Source organism: Pseudopipra pipra, chromosome 1 (genome assembly GCF_036250125.1).
Source record: "Pseudopipra pipra isolate bDixPip1 chromosome 1, bDixPip1.hap1, whole genome shotgun sequence".
Lineage (NCBI taxonomy): Eukaryota > Metazoa > Chordata > Aves > Passeriformes > Pipridae > Pseudopipra > Pseudopipra pipra.
In genome coordinates this window covers 139,533,413-139,552,871 of record NC_087549.1, presented here as the reverse complement: position 1 = coordinate 139,552,871, position 19,459 = coordinate 139,533,413, and the positions used below count along the sequence as shown (strand labels likewise).

Sequence of the window (19,459 nt, the reverse complement as noted above, 5' to 3'; positions counted from 1 at the left end):
CAAATATTGGCTTCCTGCTATGACAGAGAAATTGAGGATACCTGAAGCTGGATGACATTTGAGTCAAGGTCACATGAGACAGAAGTGGAAATGGATCTCATAAACTCTTGCTCTGTCCTTCACTGCGAGACTATCCTTCTTCATTTTCAAAATTGTCTTCGTAGAGATACTGTTATCTGATAGTTTTATGAGAAGATTAAATTAGATCATCTTAAATTTCCTATAGCATGAACATACATGTATTGTTCAATCTACAAATCTCTTTAAGATAAAAACCTGCAAAACAGTATAAATGTTGACTGCTGTGTGGGACTGTTCATCACTAAAGAATCATGAGTGTTTATTCACTGTAATGCAGATCATTCTACATCACAGTCTTTTCCTTACTAAAGTGAAGTATAATTTAAGGGATAATGTAACGTTTTTGATAAGAAACTAGAATAGAGCTGCTGGATCTAATTTTAGACTTAGAAACATTTAAGTAAAATTCTTTGATGGAAATTTTGTTGAAAGAAAGTCAACAAAAGCTAAAACTCTTAATCTGGTGCTGGACTGTTCCAAGGAGTTGAGAATGTTCCTGGAAATGGCCCTGGTTTTGAGCTTCATAAATAGTATAATTTAGGTGAGGCCCCCAAAACCAGATCTTGATTATATTTCAGTTAAAATACATACCAAAACAAAAAATTGTGTGTGATACTGGTTTTCATTGTTATAGTTTAGTATATTGGCTATGCTGAAACCTTTCTAAAATGAATAAAAACACCTACTTCCTAAGCTTCCATTGCACTTGTGTTTCCTATTTCTTTTTTCCCATTTATGTCTTGTTACAGCTTTGTTGTTGTTTCATAAACCTGTTCCATGACTATTTTCTTTGGAGCTTCCTCTCCCTTCTTACCACAATACATTTAATTGACTGTATTTCTTCTTTTCTCAGTGTTTTATTTGTTCCATGTTACCTTATGTTTTGAGTTTTTTTCACTTTGTCATTGCTTTTGTTTTCCTACTTCCCATCAGATTTCCTCCTCTTTGATCTTTGACCTCTTTTAGTCTCGTATTTGTCTCTTCTAGACCTCTGTTTCCTTTCTCACCCCCCTTCAATTAAGTGAAACTGTATTGGTCCAAATTTTTCATGTTTCTAAACTTTGGAACTTTGGGCACACACTTGCTGCATGTGTAAAACTGCTTCAGGTGCACAGAGCTGTATTAGTTTGTGGTGAATCACAATGCAAAGTTTCAGGGCAAATAATCTCTGACTTTACTAGGGACACACAATAGCCCTGGTAAAGTTCCTTGTAAAAAGTTCGAGCTGGGAGATACATGCTGATGACTGTTCATAGCTGCATTAAGCTATGAGAACCCACTGCTTTCCAACATCTTTTCATTACAGACTGTTATTGTCAACCTTGAGAGTAGCCCAAGAAAGCCAAGAGCACTATTAAGAAGGAAGATTTTTAACAAAATACAAAAAGTTCAGAACTCCTTCACTTTATCTCAACATTAAACCTCAGCTTGTAGACATTTTGGCTTCTGCTCTCTGTGGTCAGCTGGCTCCCTTTGGAATCCTAACATTCCCTTATGGATAAGAGCATTCCCTTTCCCAGCAGGGGCCAGCTCAGGAGCCTGAGTTCCCTTCAGCTGTTCTGAGCCCTGCTGCTGTAACTCCACCATCCACCACACCTGCAGGACTCCTCTGAGTCTGCAGTGGTCAGGGTTGAGTGAGTGTATACCTGTACAGACCTCTGTACACGTGTATATCTGTACATATGGATCTAGTTTTCTTCTGGTCCAGTTTTTTGTGTTCAATTCAGGAGACTTTTAAAATCTGTTTATGTGAACTGGTTTTGAGTATTAGCGACTTGTTTTCAGGAGATAAGTTACAATCTATTGAAAGTCATGGAAATGGAAATACAGAAAAGCTTGAACATATCAGGATACATAAGAGGTCTCTCAACACAGAGAGGGAGAAGGGAGTAGTACTAGAAAGCCAGCCTGCCACCCTAGATCCAGATTTAGGGCATTTGTCAAGAACGGGGAGCTTTTAAGTCAAGAGAGGAAAATGAATCCAACACTTTCATTCTCAAGTCACAAAGCTGTTGTCACTCTTTTAATGCACTAGATGTGGTCAACCAAGCAGTGTTCACCTCAGAGGACTTCCCAGCCTACTTAAATCATATGGTCACCTTGAGCGTAAAAATAAACTTTAAATAAGATTCAGCAAAGTCTTCCAAAATACTATTTTACAATGTAACTCCTCAAGAAAAAAGGTACCAAGAAATGACTCTACAAAACAGTGTTTTTCCCATGGCTGAAGAGACTCTTATCCATTTCATGACATGAAATGAGAAGACCTCTTCCATATCATCATTCTGAGGAAAGAGAAGCTTTATGGAAAGTCTTTGAAATATTTACATTTGAGGCATATTTATCCAGATTCTAAAGGAAATTTGAATGACATGTAGATTGTAAAATCTCTGTATAAATCTAGACCTTAGTATATACTATATTTGTGAACAAAAAATTCATTATATTTATCTTGCTTTTCTGTAAAACCCCAAATATGGACTACTACATCTACTCTCAATATCAGCAGATAAGTAAGCAGAAAGACTTAAGTAGATCTATTATATTAGGATATTGTCAGAGAAAAAAATTACAAGAGTATGTAAATTCTTTCAGCATGTTTCCAGCTACAATTGTAGATTTTCAAAATAAAATTTAAAAAAAAAAGCCAAAACTAAAACACCTCTCCAAAATTCATCTCCGAGGGCAGTACCAGCTGTCAGTGTAAGTGCAGAAAAATACTGAGGTCACGTTTATGGTAGTGATTCTTAGAAATTCTAGACTAAGACTGATTAATCAGAATTAACAAACTTTGCATTTAATACCAAGAGATCTACCATGACAACTGGGTAAGGTCATTGCTACCAAATGAATAGTGGAAGAATCTCATATAGGAAATTTAAAGTGCACATAGTATTTCAATGCCTTTTTAGGTTCTTTTCTAACTGAGTGTAGTTAAACATGTAAGTTAAACTCAGTACTGCTATGTTGGTATATGCCTCAATATAATAGGTGCTGTCAAGAGGATTTGAGAGTAGCTTACATAGCTGAATTTTTTCCTATTTATGAAGTATTAAACAATAATACTTTGTTTTTTTGGCTGTTCTAAGATGAGGAAGCGGTTGAGTGTGGTAGGTGCATTTTTCTTCTTCGATTTAACTTTTCTTTCTTAAGTTATATTTTCACTCCATTTAATGATTTCCTTTCCTATTTTTCCTTTGTGCTTCTCAGAGGAAATTGAAGGTACATGTACAAAAGTTTCCCTGCATAGCCCAATAATTTTATTTAGAGAACATGTGTTTAGAATTAAACTGAATATAGTCCAGTGTTTCTAAGAGATGTTATACATATAATGCTTTTATATTGCCACCAAGTACATTGAATCATCTTTTTAAGTAGATAAAAATATCAGAATATTCCTGGTTGCTTCATGTAATAATCAGTAATTTGACCTATTGTTTTAAACTGCTTTCTCTCTCTTGAACTTCTGCAAGATATGCATAGAAAAGTAATATGATTAAATAATATTAGCAACACTTGGGTGGGCTGGGATGAAAAGAGATGGTTCTGATTTAATTACATGGCCATTGAGAGGTCTTGCATTTCTAATTAATACTGACAAACTGTTTCTCTGAGATGGTAGAAAGCTCGTCTATGTGGTATCATCGTTACTGTCTTCCCTAGGAGTGTAGCTGGTTACTGTTGTGCTTGCAGCATATGTTAAAGTAATAGCAGCTGATCTCTCCTGTTTTTTTTTTTACTTAAGAGGCTTTTGTTTATAAAGGCATTAGAAATTGTAGCTCGTATTTTTGATCAAAGGGCCTCTGGCATGTAAAAATATACATTATAGCTATTTTATATCAAATGAGAGGATGTGTTTTTGATCAAAAACCTTTCTGTCTAATCCAGTGAGCCAAAACTTAAAGCTAAAGTCTGATAATGTATAATTTACAAAAAAGCTTGATTTACATCAGATCGTTTTGCTTTCTTTCAAGTGGCATATTTTCTATTAACTGATAAAATGTGAATAATACAGTGTTAGAATCCTTTTTAGAACGTTTGTTGTCATCACAACTTTTGCTTGAGAAGGTAAAAAGATCAGTGTGCATGCTGCAAAATCCAAGAATATTTCCAGCTGAAATATAAAACAATAAATATTGTTTTATGTTTTTAAGAAAATGGCTTATTGAAGGCTTTTTAATGCTATGCTTTGTACAGTTGTCATTTTTAAAGTAATTTCTTCTGTATTTTTTGCTGGGCTTCTAACTATTCTGCTTTATTTCTTGGCTCTTATTCTGTGTGCTTTTACCCTTCGTCCAGAAGATGCTGAATGTGCTGGTCACAACAGTGGATCCTATCTAGGTGAGCAGTTGGTTACAAAAGACAATTTTGTTCCTTTCTTTCAGCTTCCTTTCCCTGGAACTACTGTGTCCACTTTGCTTTTGGGGGTAATCTGCATACAAATGTCCTTACTCTGCATGAAAAATGCATGAATATTAAGGTTTTAAACATGGCTCATTGGATTTGACATAAAGGGTTTATGTAGTGTATACCTTTATCTGGTTAAACATAGGATACTAAAATACTGGTTTGATTTTAAAGTCAAAATAAATATATAAATTTGGGGAAAATATTTACTCTTAAAGTACCTCAAGCAAGCAATGTGTTTAATAAAACAAAAAGGTTACTGTGTCATGAAAAGTTTGAGTTATTCTTTAAAGACTCTTTCAAGGTTTTATTCAAGTTTTGCTTACACATTTTTTCTTTGTACGTGTATATCTAACCATTTTGGGAGGATTCAGTGAGACTACAGAGCAATTTGCAGGCATCAGTTCATTTTCCACATTACAAAATATAATGTCATAATAACTCAATAGCTTAAATTTAGTTTTAAAACTGAGCTCTATGTATCATTGCGGGGAGCAGGGAAGAGGAAGGGAACAAGTCCATTGGCTTCAGCTTCAAGATTCCAAATTTCAAACAACAGTAACATTTAAAAAGGTGAATGTTCCATGATATGTTTCAGCTTTTTAATTTGTGCCATTTTAAAAGCTATGTAAAAATATTTTAGTTGAAACTGTCCAGAATTCCTGCCAGCTGAAGGCTGGCTGGAGCAGATTTTGTGGCAACCGGCCCTCTTCCCAAGACTTTCATCCTCCTACTACAAGAGGAGTGGGAAGAAACTTGTCAAAGTACTTTAGTACATCCAAGCCACTGGGCTCACTGAGACAGCCTAGACCAGAAGTGTAAATTAGAGATGGTTTTCATATTGCACTTCAGTGGTTTTAAATGTGGTATATAAAAAACATCAGGCACATACAAACCATATCATTGAAAGAACTTTAACCTTTCCACAAAACCTGCGTGGTGTAATTTCATCACATGTTTGTGGAACTCATGGTTATCTGATCAGGCTGAAAATAAACTTCTTACCTTTGTTAATTAATCAACTAAATTAAGGTTGAATTGTAATTGTATTGAGATATTGAGTATATTTGGAAAATGATACTTTGAATGTGATTGCAAATGAATTGCATTTTCCTTATGAAATAATTTCTTTGAAACAAGAAAGACATCTCCCTGTCTTTTCTTCCTGTATGCAAATACAGATTTCATGAATTCTTAGGATGAGACCATACATGAGTTTGCAATCAGATCTTAGTGGGCTGCTGCTTTATTTGAGAATGAAGGTATCAAAACAGAATCCATCTTTTCATGGTGCTCTAGCCTTTTTCAGTGAAACATTTCGGTCTACTGTTACCAAAAAGACCTAGTCATCTAGGAAGGAGGTGTCTTGAGGAAGAAGCTACTATTGTCCTACATGCAAACAACAAAAAATCAAGATGGGGTGTAGTTCACTTAGGCAAAACTTTGCAGAAAGTATTGGAGAATTGCTGTACAGTTCTGGCAGTGATTCCTCTCTTGAGAGCTTTCCTGTCGTGATGTGCTACCATCAGTCCAGGGATGGTACCTTCAGCCTTCTCATGCTGAGATGTGCTGTTGGAAGTCAGATGTCGGAGAGTTAGAAGACATGAAAACTAATGTTATGACCAGTTTTGGGGTAAGGACACAAATGTATTCACTGGTTGTGAAAAAGTAGTTATTTAGTTTAGAAATCAGAGGTTCCTTGGAGCTCTTCACTAAGAATTGTTCATTAAAAATTATTGTATCTTAAGATCAGGTAGGCTTTTGAGAGTTGATGTTACCATTCTTTTCCATATGGTAACAGGACACAGTGATTTGTAATTCAAACTGTCTCATGCACTCCATTGTCATCTTATTTCACAAATCATTAGGAGCCCAATCCTATCCAGACATATTTAGAGTTGCTTGTCTCTTAAATAATTTTTCAGTTGTATTTTCTTAAAGAACAAACTACTGTGGAATAACTTTCTGGGCTGGACAAATTCCACTGCTGGAGGTGCAATAATATGAAAAAACTTGCTGACCAACTGCAGAGAGGACATAGAACTCTTACTTATGTGCTGTGCAAGGTTTAAAACTTGGATAGTCTATAAGGTAAAGGCATCCTAGGCAAAGACACTTTGCAAACTTTCTGTTAGGTAACAGGAGCCAATACCATATCTAACTGCTGCAGTCCATCTTCCTGCTTAGGAAGGCCTCTTTCTTTTCCACTAATCTGAGAATATATTCCTTCAATCTCAAGGGTAGTAAAGGCCTTCAAAGATATATTTTTCCCCTGCCTGTTGCTTTTTGGGAGAGTGGAAAAACAAACACGATTCTTGAAAACAACTTATTGGGAATGTCCACCTGAATGTTTCTGAATGTGTATGCTCTTGAAACATGATAGGCACTTACAGCACTCCTGGATTACTAAGAAACTAACAATTTCTAGGCAAATCTCATCATTGTTACAACATAAAGCCTTGATTAAACATACTACACTGAAAACAAAACCTTAAACAGTGTCGCTGAAGGGCTTGAATCAGAACCACAAGTTCAGGGTGTTTTAGTGACATCTGAGAAACTGTCTATTTGTTGTAACCAGTTACAAGAGCAAGGTAGATTGAATCACTGATGAGGGAGTTGACCTTGGATGGTTAGTGTGAGGTAAGCTAAGTATGGTAAATCATTCATATCTCAAAATTCTAAAATCAGTAGCTTCCTAAAAGCCAGAATAACTGAGTCATGTTTCATGCTGCTCTTGATAGTATGTAATCAAATCAAGTGAACTGCAATAATTCTAGTATCAATTAATGAATTTTCAGTTGATCTTGTGGCTCGTTAGGGGTTCAGGGCTCTGTATATAGATATAGATAGGTAGATATATAGATATAGATATAGAGATATATAGACATAGACATAGATATAGATATAGATATAGATTAGATATAGATTAGATATAGATATAGATAGATATAGATGACTCTGGCATTTCAGTCTGTGAACCAGGTTATTCTGTGAAGATAGGACCTTCTCAGCAAGCGTGTGCTTTAGGCACATACGAGGTGGTCATGAAGAGTAAAAGAGACAATGTTCAGAAAGCAAAATGTCTTTACCATTTGGAGTCCAGATCTGTTATGTCCGAGGTTATGCTGCTTTGAATTTGAACCCTCTCCTCTAAAGGGACTAGGATAAATTTAATGATTTTTCACCAAATTCTAATATTTAAGTCACAGTATAGTATCGTATGTTTCTGCTGTAATTTCCTGAGGAATTGCTGGGGAGAATGTTAGGAGTTTGTCTTTGCCAAGCTTAAATTCTAGTTACATTACTTGGACCTTTATGAACATACAGTAAATATAGACGAATATCATCTGTTTACTATTCTCAATTTCGCCTTAAAACTCCAGACATAATCTAAATTTTTATTAACCCTGTCTAAATGTGCAAGCTGGGAATCAGTCCAGAAGCAAACAGAGTAAGAAGTCTGCTCTGTGTTTGTGCAGTTCCTGTGTAACAATAGAAATACTCAGTATACGAGCCAGTATAAAAAAATCCCAATATTTTGGGGGAAAAAAAAATCCAGAAATATCTAGTAAAAATACTGTGTTCATACAAACCTAGATAATGACCATGGTACCAAACTTACATTTGTCAGTAATATGAATACAAAAGGTGCTCATAAATGCATTTACAATTAAATAGCGTTTGTTTGCTCTAAATTATGTAAGATTAAATTCAGTGAAGAATAGATGTAATTTGAACATGTACTGAAGCACTTTAATGAATGAAAATTAACAAAAGCATGTGTGCTTTATAGCATTCTGGAGCTTTACTTGTGAATTTATGAACCATAGGTGAATTTATATTATATTATTTCCTGTTAGTGTAATTTCTCTGACTTTGAGAAATTACCTTTCTACTTTGATGAATATATTTGGATTTAAATTTGCACAACATAGTTGCAATCTATTTCTTCAGAATTATGTAATTAAATATAAATAACCACTGTGTTTTACATCAGCATTGTTTTAAAATACTGTAAGGGAAACAGGTTCACACATTGCCTGTTTTCAGTTTGGTTTTCCATGTGAGGCCCAAGTGGATTTCTCCATGTAAGTGTAAGGATGTTGTTTTAAGATGACCAAATGTATGCTGTTAGTGGTTAAAAGAATAATCACACTTTTCTGCTAGAGTTTTTTTATTTCCTTCTTAGAGATCTACATGGTTTCTCTTGGATTGTTGTTGGGCCTTAATTAAGTTTATTAGTAATGATTTTTGATTTTTATTTTATGTTGAGAAGTGTTACAAGTTTTGAAGAGTAGTTTGAGAACATTTGTTCTTAATATTTTCCTTCCAGAGGCTGCTCTTATTTCACCAAATCTGTTACATTCCAGCAGTAGTTTAGGGCTTTGCATGTTCAGTAAGGTTCTAGTCATGTAGCTGTAACCAGTGAGCTGGTGTGAGCTTCTCAATGTTCAAAATACTCTGTCACTTTAGTGACAGAATTTTCCCCTTTTATTTTATAGTCTGCATACTTGGCAGCTAAGGTTAATCTCTGCTGATATCCATATTCCTCAGACAGTGTAGCCTGCAGCTCCTTCCATATTCGTCAATGCTTATATTATCAAATGTTCTGGGCAAGCAATGCTTTTTCCTTTTGTTCTCTATAGAAATTTACTTTTAAGATAAATAGTTTTATAGAAATATTATTTTTTCTATTGCATATCAGTATTGGTTTTGGTTTCCTGTAGTAATTTTCACTATATTTTTAATGATGCTCTGTTGTTCATTTAAATATATGAAGTTTATTCTTCATCTTTTCTGAACTGTAAAATATGCAAACATTATCAGAACATTTTTTGCCTTTTTATAAATGCTTTTATTCTTGCAAATACAATATTGTTTCAGTTCAACTTAATATTTTTGTGCCGTCATAGTTGCCCAGCATAGAATGCAATTATAAATGCAGACATTCAGTAGAAAATATTTATTAACAGTTCTTTACAAAGTAGCTTCTGAAGGTCACAGTAAAGTTAAGCCACATATGAGAGGACATATAATGGCAGCTGTGAGAGAGGAAGAATCATGTTTCCAGGAATGCTGCAGCGGTATCATAAAAGTGTTGGGTGTATTTGAAACAGTCTCACCCTTTCTCTCCAAATTGTACATTTTCCTTGGTTTTGAATGCTCCTTAAAAGCAAGCTTTCTTGGGTTTCTGTATGAGGCTGATTAGATGGACTTTGAGAAACAGTTAAAAACAACTTTCAAATTGGCAATAGTCATAAAGTGGTGAAACAATCAGCATATCACAGGTTTTCAATAGTCAATAGTTTTACAGAGCATCTTCAGCAGCACACTACAGAGAAGTCATCCATACTGGACATCTGCTTTGTTATCTCTGTCTCACGTTTGTTCTTTTTAATTGATATAATAGCTCTTCTGTAATGTCTAAGTCCTAGTTGAATTTGTTGTTGAACCTTCTTAATATCCAGGACAATATTACTATTTTCATTAGAACAATAAGTTCAGTCACTGAAATACCAAATGTTTTATTCAAGGAAGCCCATGTTATCCACGGGAATGATGTCACCTGCGTCTTTGTGATGCTTTCTCTGCAGCCTGTAAAAGTGACAAGGGAAAGATCAGCCTGAAGACAGCACTGAAAGATTTTCTCCTTTCTGACGGAATGAAAGGAATGAAAATTCTTAAATAACTGACCACCTGGCAGTTTGGTGATGAAATCTGAATAAATTGGATGGAGAAAAGAGGAACAAGTTACAAATGGCCTTACTAAAACCTAACAGCGGGGATTGAATTGATATGAAAATTTTGCAGAAAAAATGTTTTTGCTAAAGATTGCAAAGTTCAACATGTAAGCAGAGGTTGAGAAGCTGTTGGTAATGGCATTTGAGAAAGCTGCTCAGGGGCACAGAACTCTTGGTATTTGTAAGGCCGACACCAAACTGTAATGGAGACCATTGATTTATCTTCATTTGATCTTACTTTTTACCTTTTCCAGATATGTGGATTCTGGGTTTTTGTGACAAAGCTCTTTATTTTGTTAGCCATTTAGCAGTCAATGGTGAGGAGTTATTCTGTATTTTTCCCTTTTTTTTTTTTTTTTGTTTCTCCATAAAGTGATTATACAGGAAAAAAAAAAGGGGGGGGGAAACCACAACAAAAAACCCAGAATCATTTTTTTTTTTTAATCTGGAGCATTTTAGATGAGGCCTCAGGAAACTTATAACTCACTTCATGTGTCTGTATTGCTAAAGTTACTTTTAATCTTTCTTTATATAACTGTCTATGAAGTTAGGTATAGTAATGAGCAAGAGAACATCCCTGTGTTATGATGGACTTCACTCTAGGGCAGGCAAGATCTCCCAGGCCCTATTATGGGTGTGTAAGCTCTCCAACAGGGCATTTCTAAATCTGACTACAGTTACTTCAGTGTTTGTGTTCTTTGAATAATAAAATAACATAACTCAGTTTATTTCATTACATTTTTATATCTCATATTTTGATCCCTTTTCTATGCCAGCCCATCTCCTACTTAGTCTAGACCATACCGTACCTCTTAAAAATGCCATCAGCCCTTTCCATGGATGGAATTTTCATCAGTTTGCATTTTACTTATATATATTGTTATATTTTGAATATGAATAGATTGACATCATGGTATTCTCAAAGAAATTTTTCTTCACTTTTTGTGTGTATGCATGTGTTGAAGATTCCGTAGGTATAGGGGCTCACATCAGTTAAATAACTTGCTTAACATCCTCTGTGATCCAGGTTCTATGACAATTTATGCTGAGTGGAACTGTGTGAGAAATGATAAGCCTGTGACTAAGCCTTGTAGCATTTCTCTTCAGATCTGGTTCTAAATATTTGCAAAATCGAGTCTTTAACTTGTCAGAAGTTTCTTCTTTGAAGAAGAAATCATAATATGATTACTTCTCAAACACCTAAACATAAGTGTTATTACAAGTTTGTGAAAACATGTTGCTGAAAATCTGGGGTCACCAAACACGTGTTTACTATGAAATGTTCTGGGAAACAAAACAAACTTTCTCACTATTTAAAGTATAGTTTGTGTTTTAATTCATTCCTGCCAGGTAGGGAAATCAGCTTTGCAGTCCTTTACAGTCATTCCTCTAGTTCCTTCTAGAACAAAAATGGTGCCATAGAGATACTAGTAAAATGTAATGTAATGCAATGTAAAGGATTTATTTGAAAAATCTAAGCTAATCATTAATAGAAGAGTAAGTTAGTTTTTAACATATAGTGTAAAAGATGGTGATGCCTTGTAAATGCAGATTTAATAGCAATATTAACTTTTAATTTCATAATATGAGTATTGTATTGTCTAATATGTTCCTAGTGTTTTGGAATTTGACTAAGAGTGTTAGGGTTTACTTATAAACATATTTAGGAAATGTTTTGTGCACTTTTTTATATACTATCAGCATGGAACTAAGGACAACAGAATTGTTCAAGGAGTTAATTCTCATTAACCCTTTCAACCACCAGATGTGCTTCTACTATATATTTTATTTGATGTCTGTGTGCCATGGTGACTTAATAGACTTGCATTATGTGTAGTATGAATCTAGATTGCTTGAATTTTCTTGTGTATATATACTATTTTTCAAGATACTCAAATCATCTAAATTATCTAAATACATTTACAAATTATTGCAATTATATTTTACAGTTATGCTTTTATTGGTAATTTTAACTTTACAGTTTAAATAGATACCCTATATAGTTTAAAAACATGGGAAATGTTATCCTAATAACCTGGCATATTAAACATATAATATATTTTTTATTCCATGCTCCAGTCCTTGAATGTTTGGAAGAGACTGTTTTCAAATGTTTTGAGAAGACTTATTTTCTTACTTTGAAAAAACCCTGTTCTTGTTGCAGCTGGTTTTAGAAGAAGCTTTCGTCTTAGCAGAAAAGATAAAAAAACAAACAAGTCTATGTATGAGTGCAAGAAGAGTGATCAGTACGATACAGCAGATATCCCAACTTATGAAGAAGTTGCAAAATATAGACGACAACCTAATGACAAATACAGACTTGTCGTTTTGGTTGGTAAGTTGTTTTCTTTATTTTTGACCTTGTAAAACAGAGGGCTGACAATTGGCGCAATACTTACCACAGGGTCATTTAGATTGGAAGGGATCTCAGGAGGTCACCTGCTCCAACCTCCCACTCAACAGGATTAACACTAAATTCGGAGCAATTAGTTGGTGGCAACAACTTTGGGAACCTGCCTTCCCATCATGTCTTCTCTTGTCTCCCCACCTCACACCTCAGTAAAGAGGTGGCCTCCATCTTTTCAGAGGGTATTAGAAGAGTGCTGGTGGGTCCCCGTAAGACATCTCTTTTCCAAGCTAGACAAGCCCAGTTCCCTCAGCCTCTCTTTCACGTTATGTGCTTCAGCTCCTGACCATCTTGGAGGCCCTCTGATTTCTTTGATCCAGTTTATCAACAAGGTTGTAGTGCAGGGCTCACTGTGGACAGAGTATTCCTCATGGGATCTAACAAGTGCTGAGTAAAGGGGAAGAATCATTTCCCTCTGTCTGCAGACTTGGCTCTTGCTGATACAGCCCAGTCTCCTGTTGGCCTTCATTGCCACCAGTGAGTGCTGTGGATCCATGCTTAGCTTGCTGCACACCTGGACCCCCAAGTCCTTGTCATCCAGCCAGTCAGTCCCCAGCCTGTACTGCAGGACTGTGTATTTGTCCTCATCAAATTTCACAAAGTTCTGCCAGCCCATGCCTGTAGCATATCAAGGTACATCTGAATGGAAGCCATGCCCTGGAGCAAGAAATTTGCGTCACCCATCCTGGTATCGGAAACTTTCTAAGGGCCCATTCTGTCCTTGGTACAGATATCAAACAGAGTATGTCTCAAGGTAGACACCCAAGGAACCCCTCTTGTACACCAATACACACCAATAACCCCTTCCATTTGAACATGATCCACTTTTTCCCTTGTCTAGTAGTCCACCTTTCTAGACAGGATGTCCCAACATGCACATAAGGATGCTTTAGGAGATTGTGCTACGCCAAAGGGAGATGACATTAAAATACAGTTACCATGGTTACTAGTCTGAATGCACCAGTCAAGCTGTACTAAAACCCAAAAGAATTAGGTTTATGGGTGTTATGCTCTTAGAGATCAATCAATGTATCTATGGGGAAAAAAAGAACAAGACAAATACCTGAGGTATTGTTATTCTGACAATAAAAATGGAAAGAAACATAACCACTTATTGTGTTAGAATAAGTAAATAGACCAGTAGTAAGAAAGGTGATTGCAAGGTAGACCTCTCTAGGCCAAGAAGGAATGTAAGCATCACTGCACGAGACTCAACATGTCATCCTTAGTCAGCTTTCCATTCTTCTGTAATCTGCCACTGCCATGTCTTCCTCACAGCATTTATTATCTAATAAAAATGCATTGCTTCAGCCTCCTAAAAAGAGAGAAATTACATTATCTTAAGATTTTCAAAGGTAACAGTCGGAGTACCAGTGAGTAATGTCTCATTGTTAATTGTTTCTTTGGGCAGTAGTACATAGGCTGATGCTTCATTAGTAAAGTTTCCTCCATTCTGAAAGCATCAGAGAAGAGAAATATGACCCTCTATTTGGGACTGCTGGGAACTGTAGAGTTCCTATGTTTTTGTATTGCTCATATCCAAGGGAACATTAAATTTAGTTTTTAATAAACAATTTTGTCACTCTCCAGCACTAAAAATCAGCCACCTACTAGTGTGATCACTGTGAGATTGTGGGCTATATACAACAAGTAATAACATGGTTGAGTTGATTTTACAGTTACATCAACAGAGTGTAGTGCAAAAGTGTGATAAGTAGACTTCTTATAACAAATTGCATATGTCTGATCTAAGGAATGCTTAGATTTTTGTTGTAATAAATCAAATGAAGAAAGTGTGCTTTTTCAGTAACAAAAGCAATTCAGAAATTTATTGCAGACTTCAGTAATTCTAATGTTTTTCTCTGGATATTAAGAGCAGCTTTAGTCTGGCCAATACCATAAAAATGTCTTGGGCAAAATGTGGAAAAACTAGCAGAGCTAAGCAATACAGGTATAGTAAAAGCGAACCTATTTAAAAAGCTTTCTGTGTGCCAGTAGCAGCATTCAATATAATCCATCAAATATAATTTGGATAGTAGTACCAGGAAACAAAGGGACAGATAATTAATTTATAGCTGTAATTGGTGGGGGCACTAAATGTCTGTTGTGTTATGCTAGGTCTGAATGTATAATTTACTGTTTAAAAGGGGGTTTTTAGATTTTGGTTTACCCTTTTTTAAGGGGAGCGATTTTGACAACTTTGAAATGAAAATTTTGCTTCCTTTTGAATTTGTCTAGTCTAATTTGAAGAACATGAATTGCACACACAGTAATTTTTAGTGCCCTGTAGTGTGATATATGCTATACTCAGGTTCAGCTCAATGTACTAGTTTGTCAAGATTTTACCTTGTCTGTTAATGTAAGTTCATGAATAAAGCCCTGCATATCCTTGGGGCTAAAATAATACCATCTGAAGCAGTAATGATACAGACACTTCTGCTGTGCTTTTAGTTGTTATGAGTGTGATGAGTCTGCTAAAAACAAAATTATTCAATATTATGCCACCTATTGTCTTCTTGCAGAGTGGCGTGCAGAGTCATAACTGATCTACAGCAGTAGATCAGGAGAATGGCCTACCACGGCCATGCTGCTTGCAGTGAACTAACTGGACAGTTGAGAAAGAGACCTAGAATTGCTATCTGCATTCAGCCTTCCTGGCCAAAGATCAGCAAGGCTCAGGAATGAATACCTAGGATGTAAGCTAGTGCCTAGCCTTGCCCACGAGAATGCCCGTATGAACTCACTGATCCTACTTCAGAGAACAGCAGATCTCGAAGTACACTCCCACTGCCAGGTAGAATGTACTGAAGCAAAATAAGGAGGTTCTCCTTTCCTACCACATATCTCATTGAGCTGCAGTTGGACAAGCATGCACAGTCGCTGCATTATAGTGTATGAGGTTGAGCCACAGAACCTCTCTCAAGGCATATTTCCTGCAGGGTCCTTATGATCCCAGCAGTGATATTGTCACCTCACTCCCAAAATCTTCTCTGAAGGACCACTTTCTTTTTCTTTTCTTTCAAACAGACTTCTAGGAGCTCATTATGTATCTATGGGTGAAGATCAAACAGGTTTTTCAGTTTTCTTCAGACATGTCTGAGTGGTACAAAATCTAGTGCAAGTTTTAGTGATTGGTGGTTTAATTCTGAAAATGTCCCTCAATAAAGTGAGGTGGGCACTACAGTCCACTTGCAGGATTCGACCATTACTTAGCTTGCATGACTCAACATGCAACAGCAAACAGTATAAGCCTTCCTTTAAAAAAGTAAACAAAGTATCTCTAAATCTGTCACCAAAGCTGTAAATATTGCTGCCTGAGGTGATTTATAGTAAACCAAAACTACACTACAGTCATGGATCCCACATGCCTGACATTTGACTATAAGAATCTGGATTGTCCTTTTCAATCCTGCCACTTCATTCTCTTTTTGAGTTCAAATTGTGTTCAGATTCATAACTATGAGAAACTGGCATCTTTCTCTGCTACATCAAAATGAAAAGAATACTCAGAAGAGAACTCTCACTTGGGAGATGTAAAAATCCGCATAATGGATGTCTTTGCTAAGCAGGAATCAGCCTCCAGTATTATGAGAAATCTGTGAAGACAGCACTGAAAAAGAAGAATCTACACCTTTCAGTAGTTCAGTTTAAAGGTGATTTTTAAATGGTAATTTGGAGACAGAGCAGTAGTGAGCTTGTGGTCTGGAAACTGATTTAAGTTTCCAAAGCATCCGTTGCAGGAAGTGAAGCCTGGATTCTTTATAATAAATAGAGCTAAAAGCATATTGTTGATTTGACAGAACGTCAGCTGATGAAGTAATATTTGTGTAGATTTGATGGAAAAGATTTTTTGCTTGAAAGCAATACAGTGTTTTTTTTTTTAAATTGAATTCCACTTGTTTTGTTCTACTTTGCTAGGATATATTAAGAGTTTTAATTACTTTTCCTATAAAAATCCATATTTGCCTTAAATAGCTGAACTACTTAAAAAGGGAATTTTTTTTATAAATAATAACAAAAGTAATGCTATTATCTGCATAACACATTGATGTCCTCTGCAGACATGCACCAGTAGAGGCTGCTGTACACCGTATTAAGTAAATATTTATACATACCAATAGATTAATTTACAGGAAGGTCAGAAATGGAATTTGAAATGTAGTTGTGCATTTAACTGATGAAAACACATAGAAATTTTAAATGCAGAAACCCTAGGACTTTACAGAGAGACAATAGTCTGGGGGTAGCAGCACAGTAGCAAGCACTAGCTTTTCATCATGATATGTTTCTAACTTCAGACAGGGTTTGATGCCATTTTTACAAATAGGCCATTTTTACAAAGATGCCATTTTTACAAATAGGCATCTGAAGGTACTGAATCATCAGTCTGTTTTCGGACTCTGACTATTAATTAGCCAATACAACACTACTTCATTGATATGTTTATTAGGTTTTGTATTTCCAGTGTCTAAAATGTCTTTGTTAAGAACCACTCCATGCATAAATGTGTCACTTTTACTAGGTGCACAAGAATTTTCTTTAAAACCACATGTAATATCCTTGCATTACTTGGGATGTGGTTCCAGTGACTCTCCTCTGTGTTCTGCTGTTGACCTGGCTCTGTAGAAACAGAGCTAGCTGTTGCACTGTCAGAAACATAAAAGCATGCAGAGCTGAGCTCCCTTCACACAGAGCACCGTGGCCCTGCCACAAAAGGGGACAGGCAGGCTGGAGCCCTGCATGAAGGGCCCCTGGAGGCCCACACCAAGTGCCTGTGGAGCCTTTGAGACCTCACAAACAGAGACATCTGTCACCACTGGCAAAGAGCTACTAGTTAGGGACAACATGAAAGCCAAAAGGAAGGTGTGCTCAGTAGCTTCTAGTACAGCACTACTTAAGAGGAGGTGGAGGAGACAGGTCAAAAAAATTCCATGCAGTCTTTGTTTTGTCCTGCCATCCTCTTTCCAGGAGTGGTCTCTCTTTGGCAGTTGCGTGAAGAAGGAAACATTTGCTTTGGAACAGTTCAGACAGCAGGCAGGAGACAAGCACAGTTTAAAAGAAAATCAACAACAAAGAAAGAAACCCAAACATCCCAAACGGGTTGTGACCTGGCAAGTGCTCTCCTTCCTTCCTCTCCCTGTGCAATGCCACCTTCATACAATCAAAAGGCGGATGGTGACAGCTACAGCCAGCCAGGAGTCAGGCGGTGTTCCTGCCTGCAGCAGAGGCTGGAAGGAGCAGTGCTTCCAGGGCATGAGGAGAAGTTGGAAGCATTTGTCCCCAGGGGCATCTGGTGCAGGTAGGCAAGGGATGCAGCAGCTGGGGGGAGTGAGGCCATGCTGACACACAGATTGCAAAGGCTTTGGGGGCACTTTGCACATGCCAGCCAGGGTCCTCTAGTCTGCAAGTTGGGAATATTCTGGCAAAACGAACAGCCAAACCAGTTCTTGTTTTGGAAAGCTGCAGGTTAGGATGCAGGGGTCTGTAGTAGGGCTGAGGATGGAGATGGGTCCATACTGAGGGTAGTTTCTGTAGAAAAGAAAGTTAGCTTTGCTGGAAACTTGTTTTTTCACTGATTTTTCTTCATTAATAAAGTCAGAGCAGAGTAACTGCCAACTACATCCCCTGAAATGTGTCAGCGCTGTATATTATAGGAGAGGCTAAAAAACCATGGGCGTTTCCAAATGGCTGATTAAAAGGCAGTATATGTCATAGCTATATGCTATGTAGTCTTACCTTGGAGAGTACTGAAGACAAGAGAGAACTGTCTGTTGGGAAACAGGACGATTATTTTTCTTCCAGGTCCTGTAGGGGTTGGACTGAATGAACTTAAACGGAAATTGCTGATCAGTGACACCCAGCACTACGGGGTAACAGTGCCACGTAAGTAAAAATGCACTTCTATTCTCCTAATGATATACTTGCATTACTAGCCTTTATTATTGCATTACCTTTAAGGCACTTTCAAATTTGGGTCCCTAAATGCATGCTTGGCATTCAAATTACTTTTCTAATTTTTAAAAGTGCTGCTGCAGTTCTGTATTAAATAGCATTAATTACACTGATCAGATATTTTGGCTCAGAGGCATAGCAGTACACTTTCAGTACAAGTTTAATGTGATTGATGTCAGTAAGGTTTAGTAAATGGAACTCAGCTGAAGAACACCCTGGATTTGGCTGTAAAGCAGTGGAATGCACTCTGTTACCAGTGCTTGCATTCAGCAAAATGGCCTTTCTCCATTAGGCTGAAAAATGAAGACTGATGATAAACAATTTAATCTATGAATAAATTAATTAAATCCCTTTGATTAGCTTTAGTAAAGTCGATTTGGTGATTCTTTTTCCTCTTTCCCCCTATCTGACCACATAGTGATTTTTATAAAATTGAATAACATTGTGCTGTGTTAACTTTACAATACTTTATTGGGTTTTTTTTAATATGGAGAACTCAGCACTTCTGGACTTCCATTTCTTGGTTTACTTCCTACTTGTACCTCCTATAGGGATCCTTCAAAAATATGAGTCCAAATTTGTAGATACTGTCACAGGTTTTTTGCAAGTGCAGGTATGCCATAAAGTATATATATGAATGAATTTGCAAGGTAGAAAAACAAATGCATTTGGTTTGGCAAGTCATTTCATTTTCACATATTTGCTTCAGCTGGGTATTGAAGACAACAACAGCAAAAAAAGCCAGATGTTCCCAAAATATTTAACACATTGAAGCATATGCAATCATTTGCCCAAAAATATTTCTCTAAAAATTGCCAGTATTCATCAAGCTGCCTTCTCTCTTTTCTCTTCCAAATTTGTGGTTATG

At 36.5% G+C, this 19,459-nt stretch overlaps 1 protein-coding gene across 4 annotated transcripts in view; it reads left to right on the top strand.

Annotated features, from left to right (window-relative positions):
* The window catches only part of MPP7 (MAGUK p55 scaffold protein 7), a 150,118-nt gene that overhangs the window by 122,850 nt on the left and 7,809 nt on the right, over positions 1-19,459 (top strand). For 2 of the 4 annotated variants that reach the window (XM_064636380.1, XM_064636360.1), the window contains 3 exons: positions 4,384-4,422; positions 12,397-12,567; positions 18,442-18,522. In XM_064636380.1, coding sequence (XP_064492450.1) covers positions 4,384-4,422; positions 12,397-12,567; positions 18,442-18,522 — 291 coding nt within the window. Of the gene's footprint in view, positions 1-3,170; positions 3,192-3,291; positions 3,304-4,380; positions 4,423-12,396; positions 12,568-18,441; positions 18,523-19,459 lie in introns of all 4 variants that reach the window. The other 2 variants (XM_064636356.1, XM_064636371.1) reach the window with 2 other exon arrangements.